Source organism: Triturus cristatus, chromosome 5_1 (genome assembly GCF_964204655.1).
Source record: "Triturus cristatus chromosome 5_1, aTriCri1.1, whole genome shotgun sequence".
In the NCBI taxonomy this organism is placed as follows: Eukaryota; Metazoa; Chordata; class Amphibia; order Caudata; family Salamandridae; genus Triturus; species Triturus cristatus.
In genome coordinates, this window is record NC_140587.1 from 419,411,678 (window position 1) to 419,428,163 (window position 16,486).

A 16,486-nucleotide genomic window follows, 5' to 3' on the forward strand; every position below is an offset into this window, starting at 1 on the left:
CAAGAAAGACGTATTAGTCACACCTTCTGCAGAGCATTATTCGGCCCAAAAAGGTGGAAACAGATCTTGATTGGGAAATCTCACTAATTCTCTCTCAGAATTGGAATGTATTGAAGAAAAAGCACTGAGAGACAACTCCGTGTTTTTTCTCTTAAAACTAAACGTTATGTTGCAGAAACCTATAAAAGTACATATTAAATTACTTGAAAGTTGTTTAGTTCGAAAAATCCTATAAACAATTTACGAGTTTTTTATAAAATGTTAAGGACTTGTTAAAAAAAACTGTAGGTTATTGTACGTTTCTCGTACTTATCGAAGGGCTCCTTTCCATTTCAATATGGCAGCTGTGGTCACACTAGACTTGCTTTTCATTTCCATGACCATCTTTTTTTCTAGCGTGCCCTTTACGGAGCAGGAGGTATTTTGTCCCTCAGTGGCACTCGTCCTTCACGTCTGCTGCTGAGCGAACTTCCTTTTTGGTCTCATTGAGGAAGGGCACGGATCCTTGAGGTGAGTGAGTATTCCACCGAAGCGGAGATCCACCTGCCCCGTAAGATTTGTGTGATTGGGTGGGCAAGAGAAGGTGTGTTGCGGGGCCACTGTGGTGCTTGTGTGTTTCAGACGCATAATGACCTTAGTGTTGTTATTCTGTTGAGCGGCCCGATTCCACAGACCAGCCTTATTCCGCCACCTCGAACTAGTGTGTGCGGGAGAGGACGCCGGTTCAACCATGCGATTATGCTTTCTCTTTCAGTATCTCGGTATTTAGAATTGGAAATATCAATCAGTGGTCCTTTTAAATACGTTGTGAAATCCAGTGCTAAAATATGCTAAGCACATTTAATCTGTATAACAACCCGAATCCCGGTTGCTTCTTGGTAAGATACATTTATTATACTGAAATTTCAGCTGCTGTGTGCTGTATCTGTATGAGAGCGATAGTCAATTTTCCAGCTCAGCAAGTGTACCATGACACTCGCGTAATAGGGGTTGATGTGTATTTTTTTCTTCTTTAATGTTTCCAACTAAACCAGTTTCAGTTAGTGGCACCGTAGATGTGTGCTTCAGCAATATGGTAATCTTAAAGTGAAGAGCACCAGAGGCTACCATTTTTCAGCACTACAGTAATCAGGGCTTTAAGTGGGATGAAAAAACTATGGGGGGGGGGGGGCTCATAGGGACGTGGCCAATGTAATTAAGGGCGTGACTTAAAAACACGCAAGATAAAAATCTTTGCTTAGGATAGTGTGCTGCCCGACTTGTATTTTGCTGTTTGTCATTGCATCCATATATACGATGCATCATAACTACAAGAAGTCAGGACTATAGGTTTTGTCAATGGTTGTTAGTTGCATAGGATAAATAAGCAGCAACTACGGCTTGTATATAATATTGAAAAAGCTAACACTTAAAGCCCTGGTGACACCACGACAATGTTGCTGCTCCTGAGTTTCGGAAAGAGAAGGGAAATCCTGAGAGTAAATGACTCTCTTTAAAGGCTTTCCTTTCCCCTACAATGCTTACCTGGCATGAAGTAATGCTGTAACTTCACTAGTGAGCAGTATGAGCACACGCACATCGATGTTCCTGCTGTCACTGCAGTCCAGAAAAAAAGAGACCGCTTGTGCCAGGGCACAAAACGGAGCCCGATAGAGACCCTTTTTGAGGCCCCCCCTTTAAACAAAACTGCCGGCGCTCAGTACCTGTCTGACCCGGCCCACTTAAAGCCCTGACAGTAATATATACAGCACTTCAAGAAGCTACTTTCAAAGTTAGAAAATTCCTAGTGAAACCATAAACTATTAGTACAGGAACTTCTTATCTTTATATTGCTGCCAGCAGTCTTTATAACAGTGGAAATTGACCTCGCCCTTTTACCTGTGAACCAGCTCAAAACGTAGTCTGTGAGTGAGAGGAGACCCATATTCCAGGAAAGAGCGGCAACTGAGCTAACGTTTACTAATGAACACTGTCTGCCCTGCCATTCTCAGAGTGGATTGGGAGCAAAGTGGGCTCTACCCCCGCCATTTTACTTTCTGTAACCTTTTTACTTCTGCTTCAGTGTGCAGACCTAGATCATCATCTGCCTGGACTTGAGCTCACACGATCTGTGTTCACTAATCATATTCCCTATGATAGCACAGACTGGGCCTTAGTTATTGATTTGTAACTCATCACACGTTTACCATCATATACAAGGTTAAGCCAGTTACCGCTCTGAATTCTTCTTTCTTCCTGTGATTGATATTTGAATGATGTAATGGGAGTCAAGGAACAGACTCGATAGTTCAAATTTAAATCGCATCCGTTTTAGGTTGTCAGTGATGAAATTTGGGACAAGTTTTCAAAATCTTTATTCTCGTTAAGAGATTAGTACGTTCTTTTCTCTTTTGTTGTTTTCATTTTGATTAGTCCATGAATCCAAATAAGTTTAGACATCTTATCAAACAGAATGGTTAGAATAAAGCATCAAATATATTGCATTAGCGCGTTCCATTAAGGAAATGATTCCCTATTCTAAAAATTAGAATTGAGTTTTAGATCTATAGAATTCATGAACAGCTCTAAATTAATAAAGAAAAGAGGGAGAATAGTGGAGCGTAAAGCTTCAAAATCAAAGCATTTGAACGTCCCATAAAGAGTAGTTTGTGAAACTCAGACGAGTCTCAATAAATTCAAGTAAATCCGCATACAGTTGCAGTAACAATCTGTCAAATGGCAAAGTAAAATAAAGGGGTAACAGTAGCCACAACCGTCAAGAGTCTAGCAAGTAAAATGGAAAAACCTATATCCCACAAACGTTCCCTCTACCTAGGAACAAGCACTAATCTAAAACATTTTATCAGGCTTCTTCAGCCATGGACCAATAGGATGGCTTTTTTCTTCAGTAAGCAGGTTCAGCTCCTTTGTTCCCAGGAAAATACAACATTAGACTTGGTTACCATTAGCATTTGTGTCCTCTTCGACCTTTCAAATCTCAATTTGTTTCACTGCAAGACCATTGAATCACTCGCCAAAAGGTAAAATCACCGTTGGGTAATTCCTTTTAATATGAACAAGAATAATTTAATAATGCACAAGTTATTCTATTCAAACATTACTTGAAACACAAGAAAATTGGAAGTCCATGACATTCAAGAATAAAAATGTTGCTTATAAAGTAATGCCATTTGTTAAACGGAACATTCTGCAGTTATGATAAACATTTTCTAAGCATGTTCATTTAAGATCGAGCTTCTAATTTACTTTGTGGACATTTCAGCATTATTAGGTTTGGTTCTACTTAAAGAAAACTTGCTTCATAGCTTCTCTATGCATATGCGGATAACTATTACCTGTTGCAAATCAGCACACTTCAAATGTGTATCACTTTAGAAATACGTTTTACCTTTATCATTGTACGTTAAACTCCTAAATGAGTTTATTTTCATGTTAATTTGCTTTATCACCTGCATGTCCAAGCCAGACTTTGATATTATCCCCACTCCACTGACACAATTCTTTCCATGCAACATAGTGTGGTAAACATTCCCTGAAAGGTCTGTGAAATGTTCTATAGTGTACTCTCTATAAATGCAACTTTTGTGGCAGTATAAGTGGTATCAGGATGCCACATAGCCACTTAGATGTTAAGTAATCTGTTTACAAAAATAGATTGTTTTTAAGGACTATGAAATGCTCATGATGGAGTCAGTCCACAATTGTCCTATACCTGTAGCATATCTTGTGATTGAACGTGTTAATATCACATCTTTTAGTTAAGTAAACCCAATGCTTTTAGCACTACTGTTCCTCTAATTTTCAAGAACACTAGTAGTATCGTCTTCAGATGATAGGAGCAACACAGAACTGATAAAGAATTTTTATTTTTGCTATCACATGTAGTGTTAGGAAATGTTGTAACTTAGTAGCAATTGCTTCTTAAGAACTCGCCTAGAGTGCATTAGAAACCATGATTTCTTTCCACCCATGTTGAAATAGCAAACCATACTTGCACCTCCTGTGGAAAATGAATTTTCTACCACACTTGTCCCTCCTTCTTGAAGTTAGATTTTCAAAACTGTTACTTCCATTGATGACCCCTGTCCATTTTTGGGATACATTTGTTTGACTTCAGCCTTCACTTTACATAACTAATTTCATCCTAGACTCTTCACAGTAAAGCAAACTAACTAGTCTTCTGATAGTGGAACAGATGAGTTTCTGTTAAATATTTCAGGAATGGTTCTAATCACTTAAATTAATGTATCCCAAGTAATGTACCTTTCATCATTGGAACTTGTGGAGTATTTTATTGTTTAAGATATACTGTGGTATGATTTCATAAGTTCCTTGTTCTGTCAGCATTAATTTAAAACGATGTGTTAATTTTAATTAATCCTTCCTGTTCAAGCTAGTTCTGTTTTGGTTTTCATGAACAGCTGGGCATGTTTTTCATCTTTTTAATGTTTTTGTGTTTTACTTAGATCTAAAATACCTCACCATGTCTGCCGGCCTTCTAGCCAAACCACAGATGAGGGGCCTTCTGGCCAAACGTCTCCGAATCCACATCATTGGCGCATTTGCGGTTTCTCTTGGTGTAGTTGCGCTGTACAAGGTACTACTTATTATTTAATTTATTTGAAAAATTAGTTGTCTTGTTAATTTTATGTAGTTTATCAATTTTGTTGTCTGAGATTTTCCAGAATTTTTAATTCCGCAGTTACTTATATATTTTCAAAACTTACAGCATGATAAACTGTCATTTTGGAACTGCAGTGCAATTTGACCACAAAGCTGTATTTGGTTTTCAGAAAATGTAACTCTCCATAAAGAAGTATCAAGAAAAAGGGCGAGGATAGAAACAAGGCACATTAGATAAATGGCATTTAATGAAATTGAGAATGTATACTTTGTGACTAGTAAACAAGCTATGCAACAATTTATATTAACTTTTATGGGACCTACACAAATCGAACATTACCCTGCACTAAGTATAACAGCGCTTTGCATCATTGTGTCACAGTGCTAAAATCCATCACTGTTTTATTGATAATGATAAAATGTATGCTTTTTAATGCCAAAAAATGACCAGTTGCCTGTTTTAAAACTAGTTGTGAAGAAATAAACAGCTGCACCGAAAGGTTTCGGAAGAAAATGTACTTAAATTCATGCTGAAGACCAAGCCATCCAGTTCCAATGCTGACAGACATGAATTCTGAAAGTAGTGTGTTTATTCTAATCTTCTACTGAGACATTCATTAAATGCCTCCCATGTCATGTTTGGTATGCTGCCACAGTAAGTGAATAAAGCACGTCCTGAAAACACCTTTAGGTGACCAATGAAAGCTGCCCAATTACTGACTAGAGGAAAAGCTTCCTTTGTGCTTGCTGCATAAAAGGTAGGTGGTTTATCAGGAAATAGAAGAAGGCCCCGGTGACTGGTTTGAATCTTTCAACCCATCAAGATTTCCTACAGAGTTTGCCTGTGGGTGGATAGTCTGTTTGGCGAAGTGGTGATTTAAAGGCATTAGAATTGGACAGCACAAAGCTTCGCAACAATGCAAGAACTATCCTGGAGCACTCCTAGGGACCCACAAACATTGAGTATTACATTTACCCCTCAAGCTACCCCTCTTGTAAAGGTTCTGATAAGTGTCCCACCGCTATGGAAAGAATTGAAAGAGGACCATGATAACTCTGGAACAAAGTAGTGGACTAGGTAAACTAGTTTTTAGGTGGCCCAAGGCTCTTACATGAACAAATCAATCCTGTCCGAAGAGTTACCTGGGTAGGCACCACCCCAAAAAGGGATGACTGTTATCCGCTTCATATGCAAGCTGGTGGCAAAACACATCCTAATGGCGCTAAATCAACCAGGCCACACTCAAACAGAAGTAGAATTCCTTCCCATGGGCCCGGAAGTCTGCCACCACCTTTCCAAACCCTCTTTGTCCTCCTTGTACAGTGCCCATAGCAAATCGATTTGATCCCTTCTCAGAACTGGATCAAACGGATTGACTACCTACTGTGGCATTTTACTCCAGTCTTCCCCTCTTTTCACATGTAGAACAAAAGGACGAAGGGCCTAGTGCTGCTCCAATTAAAGCGGGATGCAACTTTATATCCTAGAACACGGCTGGGGTACTTCCAAAGATCAACAACACGGACTGGATTGACTTTGTATACCATACAGATGTTGTCTGTTTTTAGGAAACGTGGATGATGGAGTACCTCAACCTAAATGGATATCGCACCTTTTTGGAGCCAGCCCGTGCCTACCCTGCCGGAAGGGCTACTTTCATAGCTGTTCAAATCTCCTCAACGAAATGTCTAAGATTTGGTCTTCGCCTTTCTGCCTGGTTATCTTATTAACCTGTGTGAAGGAATACGACGTTATGCTGGTTAACATTTAATATAATAATTCTCTGCACATGGCAGCCGAGGTCCTTGACCCTTTTGGTGTTTTTGTGATTTTCCTTCCCCTCGAAAGTTAAACGTAAGACCGTGTTCCTCTTGGCAAACAATCTCAATATTACACTTTGTGGGTACAGCGGGGAATGGGTGTGGTTTCATGGATCCAAACAAAAAAACCTTACCCATTTTATACAGTCAACATATGGGGAAGCTCTGAATAGCCTTATCTTGAAACTTGACCTAGTCCTAGCTAATGATTGATGGGGAGAAAAGCAAACTCCAGACTTTTACCGGCAGTATTAAGGGGAGTTTATTTTATGAGCGCTGAACTTGCACTCTTCATTCTTGATTTTTAGCTTGTTACTAAATGTATGAGTGATCATAAACCCCTTCTTCTAGCTTTCAACCACCAGCTAATGAATCCCAAAACAGATGAGTGCAGCAAATGTGTTCACCCAAACAAAAAGAGAATCAAATCAAATGGGGGGGAAAAGGTAAACAGAACATTTTATCAAGCAGACGATCTCCCAGTATTCAGCCTTAGTTGGCCATCTGTCTTTCAGTCAATACACATGCCCGGTGCATACTAGAAGATTGAGAGAGATTATGTAAAGCACTTTCAGATAATCTAACCTCAAATATATCCCAGAGTGAAAAGCCCCTCCGTACGTGGTTCAACTTTGAAAGCTCCTCAGCTCACAGGTACCTAAGGAAAAGAACAAATGATGGATGGAATTCAAACATTCATGCCCAGTCACAGATCTGGGTTTAATCCATTTTGCTCGCAATGCCGCACCAGTTTGGACCCAGCCATATGCATATCCGTCTTAACACTGCTCCCCATGGGAACAGTCTAGCCCAAACTGCCAGGCCAGGTCCTTCCGGGAGCGGAAACCAGCATCCTGGGACTGGTTTCAGGATATCACCCCTTATGACCCAGGGTAGCTTGAATCCAGTGGCACAGTGAGCAAGGGACACACGTCTGGGCATACCCTTCCCACTTAGAACAACAAAAGCAAAAAAACAAACCAATGATGGAGGGAATGCTGAACAAGTAGAAAATAAAAATCCCTTGACTGGACCAACAATGATATTGAATTGCCTTATATCAACATACATACATTTATTTTAAACATACAGAAGTTCAATTATACACTTCCACGTTAGGATCAGACAAAACTAAATTTATTACATTAAAAAGCATACATTGTACAAGATTAAAAACAGATCACATTACAGTCCCTCATATGAACCACTTAATAAAAAATAAACAAAAAGATAAAAGGGAGATATATTGTCGCACAAATTATAACACCTGTTATGAACCAGCATAACAGAGGAAACAACATAAAAGACAATACACTTTGTCATATATTACACATCTAATCAGACCGTAAACTTCATAACATAGCTTGTGGTACATCCAACACACTTGTATCTTCAAGTCTATGTCGATCCTCTAGATTGTGCTCTCAACTGCGTCGGCGCGTTTCAATGGACTATCTATATATTACCATCTTTATCCAGACAACTGATAGTGGTTTTCTCAAACATGATATCTGATTTCTCTATCCTGTTTAAAATAAATATATATAATCAAAAAATCTCAAACTGGAATGACATAATTACCAAATCCATTGCAATGGAGTATCTCAGCTAATTGTTGTGGCAGACATAATAACACATCAACAATCATTGTGATAAATTTCCCAATCATGTATCGTATTTTGATTTTTATGCTTCAATGAAACAATTTCTTTCTATGTATACTCTGATCCAACACTTTTTATGGAAATCCATACATTGTCTCTACAGGTATCATAGTTCCTCCCTATTAAATCATTGTACTTAATTACTTCATCTACTTGATTTTATCACACTATATACTATTGAGGTTCATGGTTACCATTCTACATCTCCACCCGCTATTGTCTACAGTAATCTGAGCATTCATAATCTTTCAACTCTTTGTTCTTATCCTCTTTTCCGTTGACCTGGAGTCTATGCGCTACCCGCATCCCACTCAATCCTACGGACATTGATGTTAACTGTTGGTTTATCATATTGCCTGTTACTGTAACCGCGCCTATGCACATCTTATTGTTGCTATACTTGTTCTCACCTTCAATGTGTGATATACACTATCTTGGTTTCACATAGCTTCCGTTGTTTCCGGCAAGCTTTTCTATGAGGTCTACGTTTTAGAAGGTATTTTAAATCTCTGCACGCCTCTCCAGTCTACAACCAATAAACACGATGTTACCGCCTGACACACAAATCAATATCATCTCTGTTGTTCCCATTCAAATTGAATACTCAAGGGTGCCTACCTTATTGTTGTATTCGGGCGACCCCCGTTTAATGTGGTTTGATCTATTTTTGAGCTACGGAGGATTAGGAGGTCCGTAATAATCTTGAGGATCGACATAGACTTGTAGATACAAGTGTGTTGGATGTACCACAAGCTATGTTATGAAGTTTACGGCCTGTATAGATGTGTAATATATGACAAAGTGTATTGTCTTTTATGTTGTTTTCTCTGTTATGCTGGTTCATAACGGGTGTTCTAATTTGTGCGACAATATATCTCCCTTTTTATCTTTTTGTTTATTTTTTTTTGTTTTTTATTAAGTGGTTCATATGTGGGACTGTAATGTGATATGTTTTTAATCTTGTACAATGTACGCTTTTTAATGTAATAAATTTCGTTTTGTCTGATCCTAACGTGGAAGTGTATAATTGAACTTCTGTATGTTTAAAATGTATGTATGTTGATATAAGGCAATTCAATATCATTGTTGGTCCAGTCAAGGGATTTTTATTTTCTACTTGTGAAGAGTACCCTAACTCCCTTGAGCAACTCAAGGGGTCTCTGTCGGTTTTACACATGGGAATGCTGAACAAACAAAAACATTCACCCCCAGTCACAGAACTGGGTTTAATCCATCGTTTTTTTGCTCATGCCACCCCAGTTTGGACCTAGCCATATGCAAATCAGTCTTGACACCGCTCTCTAAAGGCTATTTAAAAAAAAAAAAAAAAATCCTTGTTCTGCAGCAAAAGACAAAACCGCAAGAAACCAGTATAATAGCGTAGTAGAGGGAAAGAGAAAACCAGACTCTAGCATGGGAAGACCTTCAAAAGCAGCCACAGTAAGAGATTAACTTTTCTGGGATATAATTAATCGCCCGCTTTTTACAGATAATGACATGTCAAAACCTGAAGTTGTGATACCTGTAGATTTATAGGTTGACCATTTCACACTTCTTTTACTACCATTTCCCTTCAGATCCAAATCCGTCTGGCATTAGTATACAGGATTCTTCAGTAAATATAGAAGTACGTGACTTCGTAAATGCAATTAAAGGTCCTTTAGGGAAAGCGCCAGGTCCTTATGCGGTACCAGCAGACATTTTAAAATCCAATTCAAAACTATGAGGACCTGTTTTAACAAATGTATTCAAGAGCACAGTTCCTAATTCCTGGAAGACCGCTATAATTATACTCGTAGTCAAAAGTGGGGACTGGCAATCGCCATCTTGTTAAAGACCCATATCATTGATTGATTCCAGCAAGAAGATTCTCTGAAGGGTGCTTTTGGCATGCCTGGAATCTTGGGCTACTGAACACAAACTCCTGTCAAATGTTCAGTTTGGTTTTAGACCTGGGGTGGGCACAGACCAGTGCCTAAACTTTTATTTAATATCAGGGAAGTATGTACAAGCAAAAAAGGCTTACCTTCACTTACTGTTTATAGAGCTATCGAGCAACTTCGATTTAGTAAACCGCGCTAAATTCTGGACACTGATGGAAACCATGTGGATAGGAGGTGAACCCATGTCGGTAGAAGGTGAACTATTACTAATCAAACGTCTATACCATGATTTGATGGTGAATGTTTGCTATGGTCTGCAGGGAGAAATTAGCCCCCAAATATAATCATAACAGTGGATGAGACAGGGTTGCATCCTTGCTCCCTTCCTATTCATGCTATACATTGATGGAATTTCTAAACATCTGTCTGAGGTAGGGAAGGACCTGCCCCAATTGGGTGGTCAATTAATTTCCATACTTTATGTGGATGATGCTGTGCTAATTGTCTGCATGGCAAATGGGCTCCAAATCCTATTGGATGCATTTTCCTCTTACATGGGAGACTTGGATCTTAGGATCAACCACACCAAATCCTTCATTATGACCAGCAGGCCTCGTAGCATTAAATCAAAAACTTTTACTATGAGGAACTGCGTTTTGGAGAATGAAAATAATTGTAACTATTTATGGATTCTTTTTAGCTAATCTATGAACTGGAAGTAACTTCTAATCGCCAGAGCACGTTATTTTAAGAGAATTGTTGAGGCAATTTTTAGATTATCTCTCTCAGGTTATGCCAGAAACCAATCCAAGAGATGATCCATTTATACAAAACCAAATGTATTACTTCAGGATCATGTGGAGCGGGTTTATCTGGGTATGCACATTCGAAAATCATCCAGCGGGCTGAAAATGGAAATGGGTTTTTTATGGATACTATTAATAGAGGCCCCCCCCCCCCCCCCCCCCCCGCCGCGGAAATGCTACTTTGATTTGCCACAAAGTACTAGGCCCTACCTGTTTGGAAGACGCCCTGGGTCTTGCACCACTGTTATTGTGGAGCAAGTCCTGGATAAACCCAGAAGCAGTGCTAGTACGGTCCTGTATCTCTCACTGTCTTTGCTTTAATGTGGTGGCATGAGCCCATTGGTTCAAATTTATGGCTCCAGAAAGCAGTCTATGGTAGCAATTTCAAGATATGTAATTATTTCTATGGCAGATAATGTGGAACCATACCTTGTTTGGATCACAAACCCTGTCTTTTACTGCCATCTCTCCCTTTCTAGATTTTTAAAATTTTATTATTCATTCTAAGGTAGTCTTCCCCGTTCAATGCGTCAATTCTCACAATTCGCCATCTTGCCGGTGTGACCAAACCATGAAACAAAGCACTAGTCACTTAATTTTGTTCTGCTCATTATATGCTTATCCCAGACATGAGTTCTGAAGGCCTGTATTACAGTAAACCAATCTGAGAACTTACAAGGAGGGTTTGACTTCTTTTTTTACAGAATCTTTCCATTATAGATACCTGCTTTGCTGTACTGAGTTTAGTAAGAGCAGTAGCCATCAGAAAGGAATGAGATGATCTCTCTTTGATAAAGGAATTGGATTCTGTGTTGCTCCTGCTGTTTCTATACTACTTCAAATGCCTTTTAGCTTTTTAATTTTCAAAGTGCCATTGAGATTGAAGCATGTCCCTCCGTGTAATGCGCCCTTCCGAGATTGTGAGGAAATGCATTTTTGTATTGAGTATCTATAGCTTACTCTATGCTTTTATGAACAATGAAATGAAAAAACATTTATAGAGCGCATGGCTACCCGGAAGCATCCCAGCGCTAGGACTGACAGGGGGGAGGCAGAAAAAACTAAGGAAACAGAAAGGTCTTCTGTTGTTTATGAAAAATAAGATGATATGGAACCGTGCGAAGATGTAGTGGCAGGGAGTTCCAAAGTTTGGTGGCGTTCTAGGAGACAATGTTGATTTTAATAACTGTTTTAATTTGTATGAAAAGTACTTGTACTGTATAATTCATCTCTGACTTTTATGGCTTGGGCCGAATAAAGATATCGATTGGTTGACAGCAAGAAGCTTTCTGACCAATTTTGTTCTTTGTCATGTTTTTTTTGGCAGCCCTGCAGTTAACGGCCTCACTTGAACAGGTTTAGAGTAAATTTTTAGCTGAAAAATTGACAAGCAGCAATGCTCTCTAACATCTAGTGTCTCGCACCTGTTTTGCCGTGGAGTAGCACTGTAAACGGCTTAGTTGCATATATATATATATATATATATATATATATATATATATATATTATTCAGTTTCTAGACTTTAACTGGATGAAGTGCTGAAACAGAACTGATGGGATTCCGACCTTTAACCAGTAATCTAAAATTAAGACATCCACCAAAAGACTCTTCAAGACACTCCGCATTTCTACTAGACAAATACTGTGGAAAGCAGAATACATTTATCTTCATATACTGGCCATTCCACCAAATATGAGGAGGGTTAATGCCCCATGATATATTTGATTATCTACATGCAGAAGGCAAACCACGCAAGGCTATTTAATCGTTACTTTCTGACAATAGCAACTTCGGGCTTTGGCATGCCCATTAACCTATGGAAATAAGGTTTAAAAAGACATGTACATTAATAGCCGCTGAGTTAAAGAGAGTGCTTCCCCCTTCTTCCCAGGTCTTCAATCTTTTTGAGCTCCGAGATGAATGACACACAGTGTCCATTGACTTGCACTTGGGTGCTTGCAGATTAGCGCTACTTAGAAACTAAAACCACAGCAATGGGTGCGGTTGATTGACAATGTCCTGAGAAGGTACTTTCAGTGTATGCCTTCCACAAGGCAAAGAAACAATATTCGGTTGAAAATTAAAACTTTAAACTATCTGGTTGTACGTTGGCTTTCTTGTATTTACCGTAATACGCCTACATGTATAGAAGTTTTTCTATTTCTTTAGAAACATTTGTATTGCAAAATGAAGTTCACCAACCGTTATTGATTTGTGAAGTGTTATATTTTCGTTTTTAGTTTGGGGTTGCAGAGCCCAGGAAAAAAGCGTATGCGGACTACTACAAGAATTTTGATGCAATGAAGGAATTCGAGCTCATGAGGGAAGCTGGCGTGTTTCAAAGTGCACGACCAAAGGGAGAATAGATTAACAGGTAACACACTATGTATATGTATGTGAGTGGTGATTGTATGTCCTTTAGGGCCGCATGTATTGCCTGACTTCAATAATAAAATTAGTTTTATAGCCAACTCAAAACTCATGTCCATAATAGAGCAACCCTTTGCATAGCGTATGAGTTAGCACAGCCCTAATTGAGAACCATTTCACATTTCAATCTATAGTGAATTGTAGCACTTGTATAGTATGTGATACCCCTGACAAAACTCTTAATTGTTAATAGGTGGCCAATTAAAATGCTCCTTTTTGTAGTGGTTGTTAGAATGTAGGTGTATAGAGTGGCCCACATGGGAAGAGTTTGTCTTTGCAAGTGAGGTCCAGATTGAAAAACAAGCTTTAAACTGCACAGCTACGATGGAGGATTCTTGCTCCCCAAAGTGGAATAAGCATTGTGCTAGCAAATAGGTCTCTCCTTAAGGACCGTTTTAGTATTTACCCATACAGCACATTATCCTGGGTGCTACATCTACTGTTCTTTAATGTGCAAGCTTTGGCACTAATAGATGCATTATAGCACTGCATTGATGAGTGCTTATTTTAAGTGTTATTTATGTACAACTAGTCTGAGCTCCTTTATCTGGAAAGTGTTTTCATATGCAATAATGAAGAAAAATGTTTCAGTGAAATAATGTGCTTGTGCTTGATAACACAATTTAAGCGAGGTTTTCTGATTGCACTTTGTACAAAATATATATCACAAAGGAGGGAGAGGAGTTTGACGGTCCAGTATTCACTCTCCCCAACGAACCAAAATCAAATCACAGTATAGTATTCTGAAAAGATTCAGCTCCAAAGATATTATCCCTAACTGAATGCAGGTGCCCTAAATGAAGAAGCAAGTCCCCTTCGGGTGAGTGAGGGCAACTATTCTCAAAGGCACATGCTCCTCGGGGTACCTGCGTTCAGTTGTGATTTGGTTACACTTTGTACAAATCAGCCCAAAAATGGGTATCGATGTGTCTTTACTGCATTAGTGTAGACGACTAAAACTGCCGGGGGCTCTGAAAGGCTCCATTATAATCAAAGTAGACCGCTTCAGAAAACAGCAGTTCAAAAACACCAAACCGCCAGTGTTTTCTGTGAATTGTCGGATCTCCAGAGTTAACTTGATCGTACAAATAGAAAGGCACCTTGCTCTGAGCTCAGTGCCTGAAGCGCAGGAGCCCATCGCTCAAAGTGGCACCTCGTCAGTGGTAGTAAGCGCGATATAAATGCAATTACAATGCTGGGGTTCGGATTCACATTTTCTTTTCTCTTTGCTCAACAGAAAAAGCTTAAACACTGGTGTTTGAGGCATTAAAAAATGTTTCTTTTTCTCAAACAAGCGATTTTACCTTTGCACTAATTCTTTTATTGCATTTGATCTGAATCGCTACTTTATTTTTTTTTTCCAAATAAAGAGCTAAATCCACAAACCAAGAAATATAACTAGCCACTGATTTTGAGAAGACAATATTTTTCTCATTTTTATGGTACTAACCCCAGGCATGTTTTGGTTTGTGCGACGTGAAGTTGTTGCACGGAAATGCTGTTCAACTGTTCTGAAATACCTCTGCAGTTTCTTTTTGGTTTGGGGCAGGCTGCACCCTGGCCATAAATGAGATTGTTCACCTCTGCCTTTGTTTCTGGTTACAGTCAGATGGATCAGCTGATTGATTCACACTCCCTGCACCCCCATCGTTAGAGAGGAAGGCTGCCTGCAGTTTTATGACAGGCTGCCCTTCTGGCCAAAACTGGGTGTAAAGGCCATAAAAGCAGGCAGGAGTCTGATTTGATCTCCTCCTGTAATGTCAGGAAGCACTTGTCTTTGAACACATTTTTGGAATTTACAATATTTGAGCAATCACAATGGCTGTGAATTTCCAAAGGGCACCTCAATAAGACAAGAAAAATATATTACTGTAGGAGGCTGGCTTAGTATATGGTACACACTTATTTAAGTGAAGCACCTTGCACTAATCCAGACAACCCTTATGGTGATTTTAGTGGTCTTAGACAACCATAGAAAGCTCTCTTAGTGGTAGCTGTGGAGAGCAGCCTTCGGGCTTAGTCCAGAAGGAGTGTGAAGCAGCTTCTTTTACCAGATCTAATAATGAAGTGTAGGTTGAATGAAAACGAGCCACACTGCGTAGTTATAAAATTGTTTATTTATTGCACAACACTCACTAACACATTGGTATATCTCCTACCCGGAGATATCAACACAGATGCACAATAATAGTTAAATTGTAAGAGGTAAGCAAGCACAATACACAGTGGTCTGCGGAGGAGCCAAAACCATATACTAAAAGTGGGATGTGAACTACGAACGATGTTGGGACTTTGACCAGGAGACTCAGAAGTGCTAGGGACACAAGGAACCATCCAAGCAAAGTACCCTGGAACCCCACGGAGGCTGTGTGCAGAGTGGAAACGCAGCCATGTACATAATAGAAGTCAAAGAGATCCTAAAACAAAAACCCAGTGGAAGACAGAACGTTCAAGAGTCACCCCACCCCTGGATACCCCATGAATTAGGATACCTATACCAGGGAAGCTGGGTGCATAGGTGCAGAGTGACGTCAGAAACCGCTGTAGACCACAATTGGGGACTTCAGTAAAGATGCTGCTGGCAAAGACTGCAAGAGTCTGGTGGAATCCAAGGTTGGATTCCTTAAGATGAACCTGCAAGCAGAGGGCACAGTCTATGCAGCTCGGAGGTGAACAGGATAGAAAGCATGGAAGAGCAATGCCCACCGATGATGGAATATGCAGGAGTGATGACGGTGACCTTGTTTCTGCAGCTGTGAGGAGCTGTGCACTAGCTGTCCCACGTCAGAAGTCAAGAACCAGGAGGTCTGTGTCCGGCTGGATCACCAACAAGCCCTGGCAGCAGCAACAGACGTGATAAACAAAAGAGCAACGTTGGGACCAGCAAGGTCCAAGGGACTCACCAAGTGCAGGTGAGTGAGAGCAGTCCCTGAGCAAACCGGGAAGCCCACTGAAACAAGAGCAGACCCTTGAGGACCCACAGGCCAAAGGCACAGGAGTCGCAAGAGGAACTTGTGCAGCTCACCAAAGATAAGGCCCACGGTTCAGAGGATGCGGTGAGGACGAAGATCTTGGCAGGAAGAGATGCTGGAGCTTCTAGTAGACCGAAGATCTCCTGGAGTGCAGAGCCAACAAGCCTTGGCAACAGCAAGCCAACGCTGTGCACAGGGGTTTGGTTCCAACGAGGGATATCTGCCTCAAACTTGCTGAGAGGACAGATCTCAAGGGAGTTGCAGAACCACCACATGTGCTGCTGAG

At 40.0% G+C, this 16,486-nt stretch overlaps 1 protein-coding gene across 1 annotated transcript in view; it reads left to right on the top strand.

Annotated features, from left to right (window-relative positions):
* Nucleotides 1-378: 378 nt before the first annotated feature.
* COX6C (cytochrome c oxidase subunit 6C) overlaps nt 379-16,486 on the top strand; it is a 28,421-nt gene continuing 12,313 nt past the window's right edge. Inside the window, exons 1-3 of the mRNA XM_085605185.1 lie at nt 379-510; nt 4,467-4,597; nt 13,039-13,172. Coding sequence (XP_085461311.1) covers nt 4,484-4,597; nt 13,039-13,164 — 240 coding nt within the window. The 5' untranslated portion in view covers nt 379-510; nt 4,467-4,483 and the 3' untranslated portion in view covers nt 13,165-13,172. The remainder of the gene's footprint in view (nt 511-4,466; nt 4,598-13,038; nt 13,173-16,486) is intronic.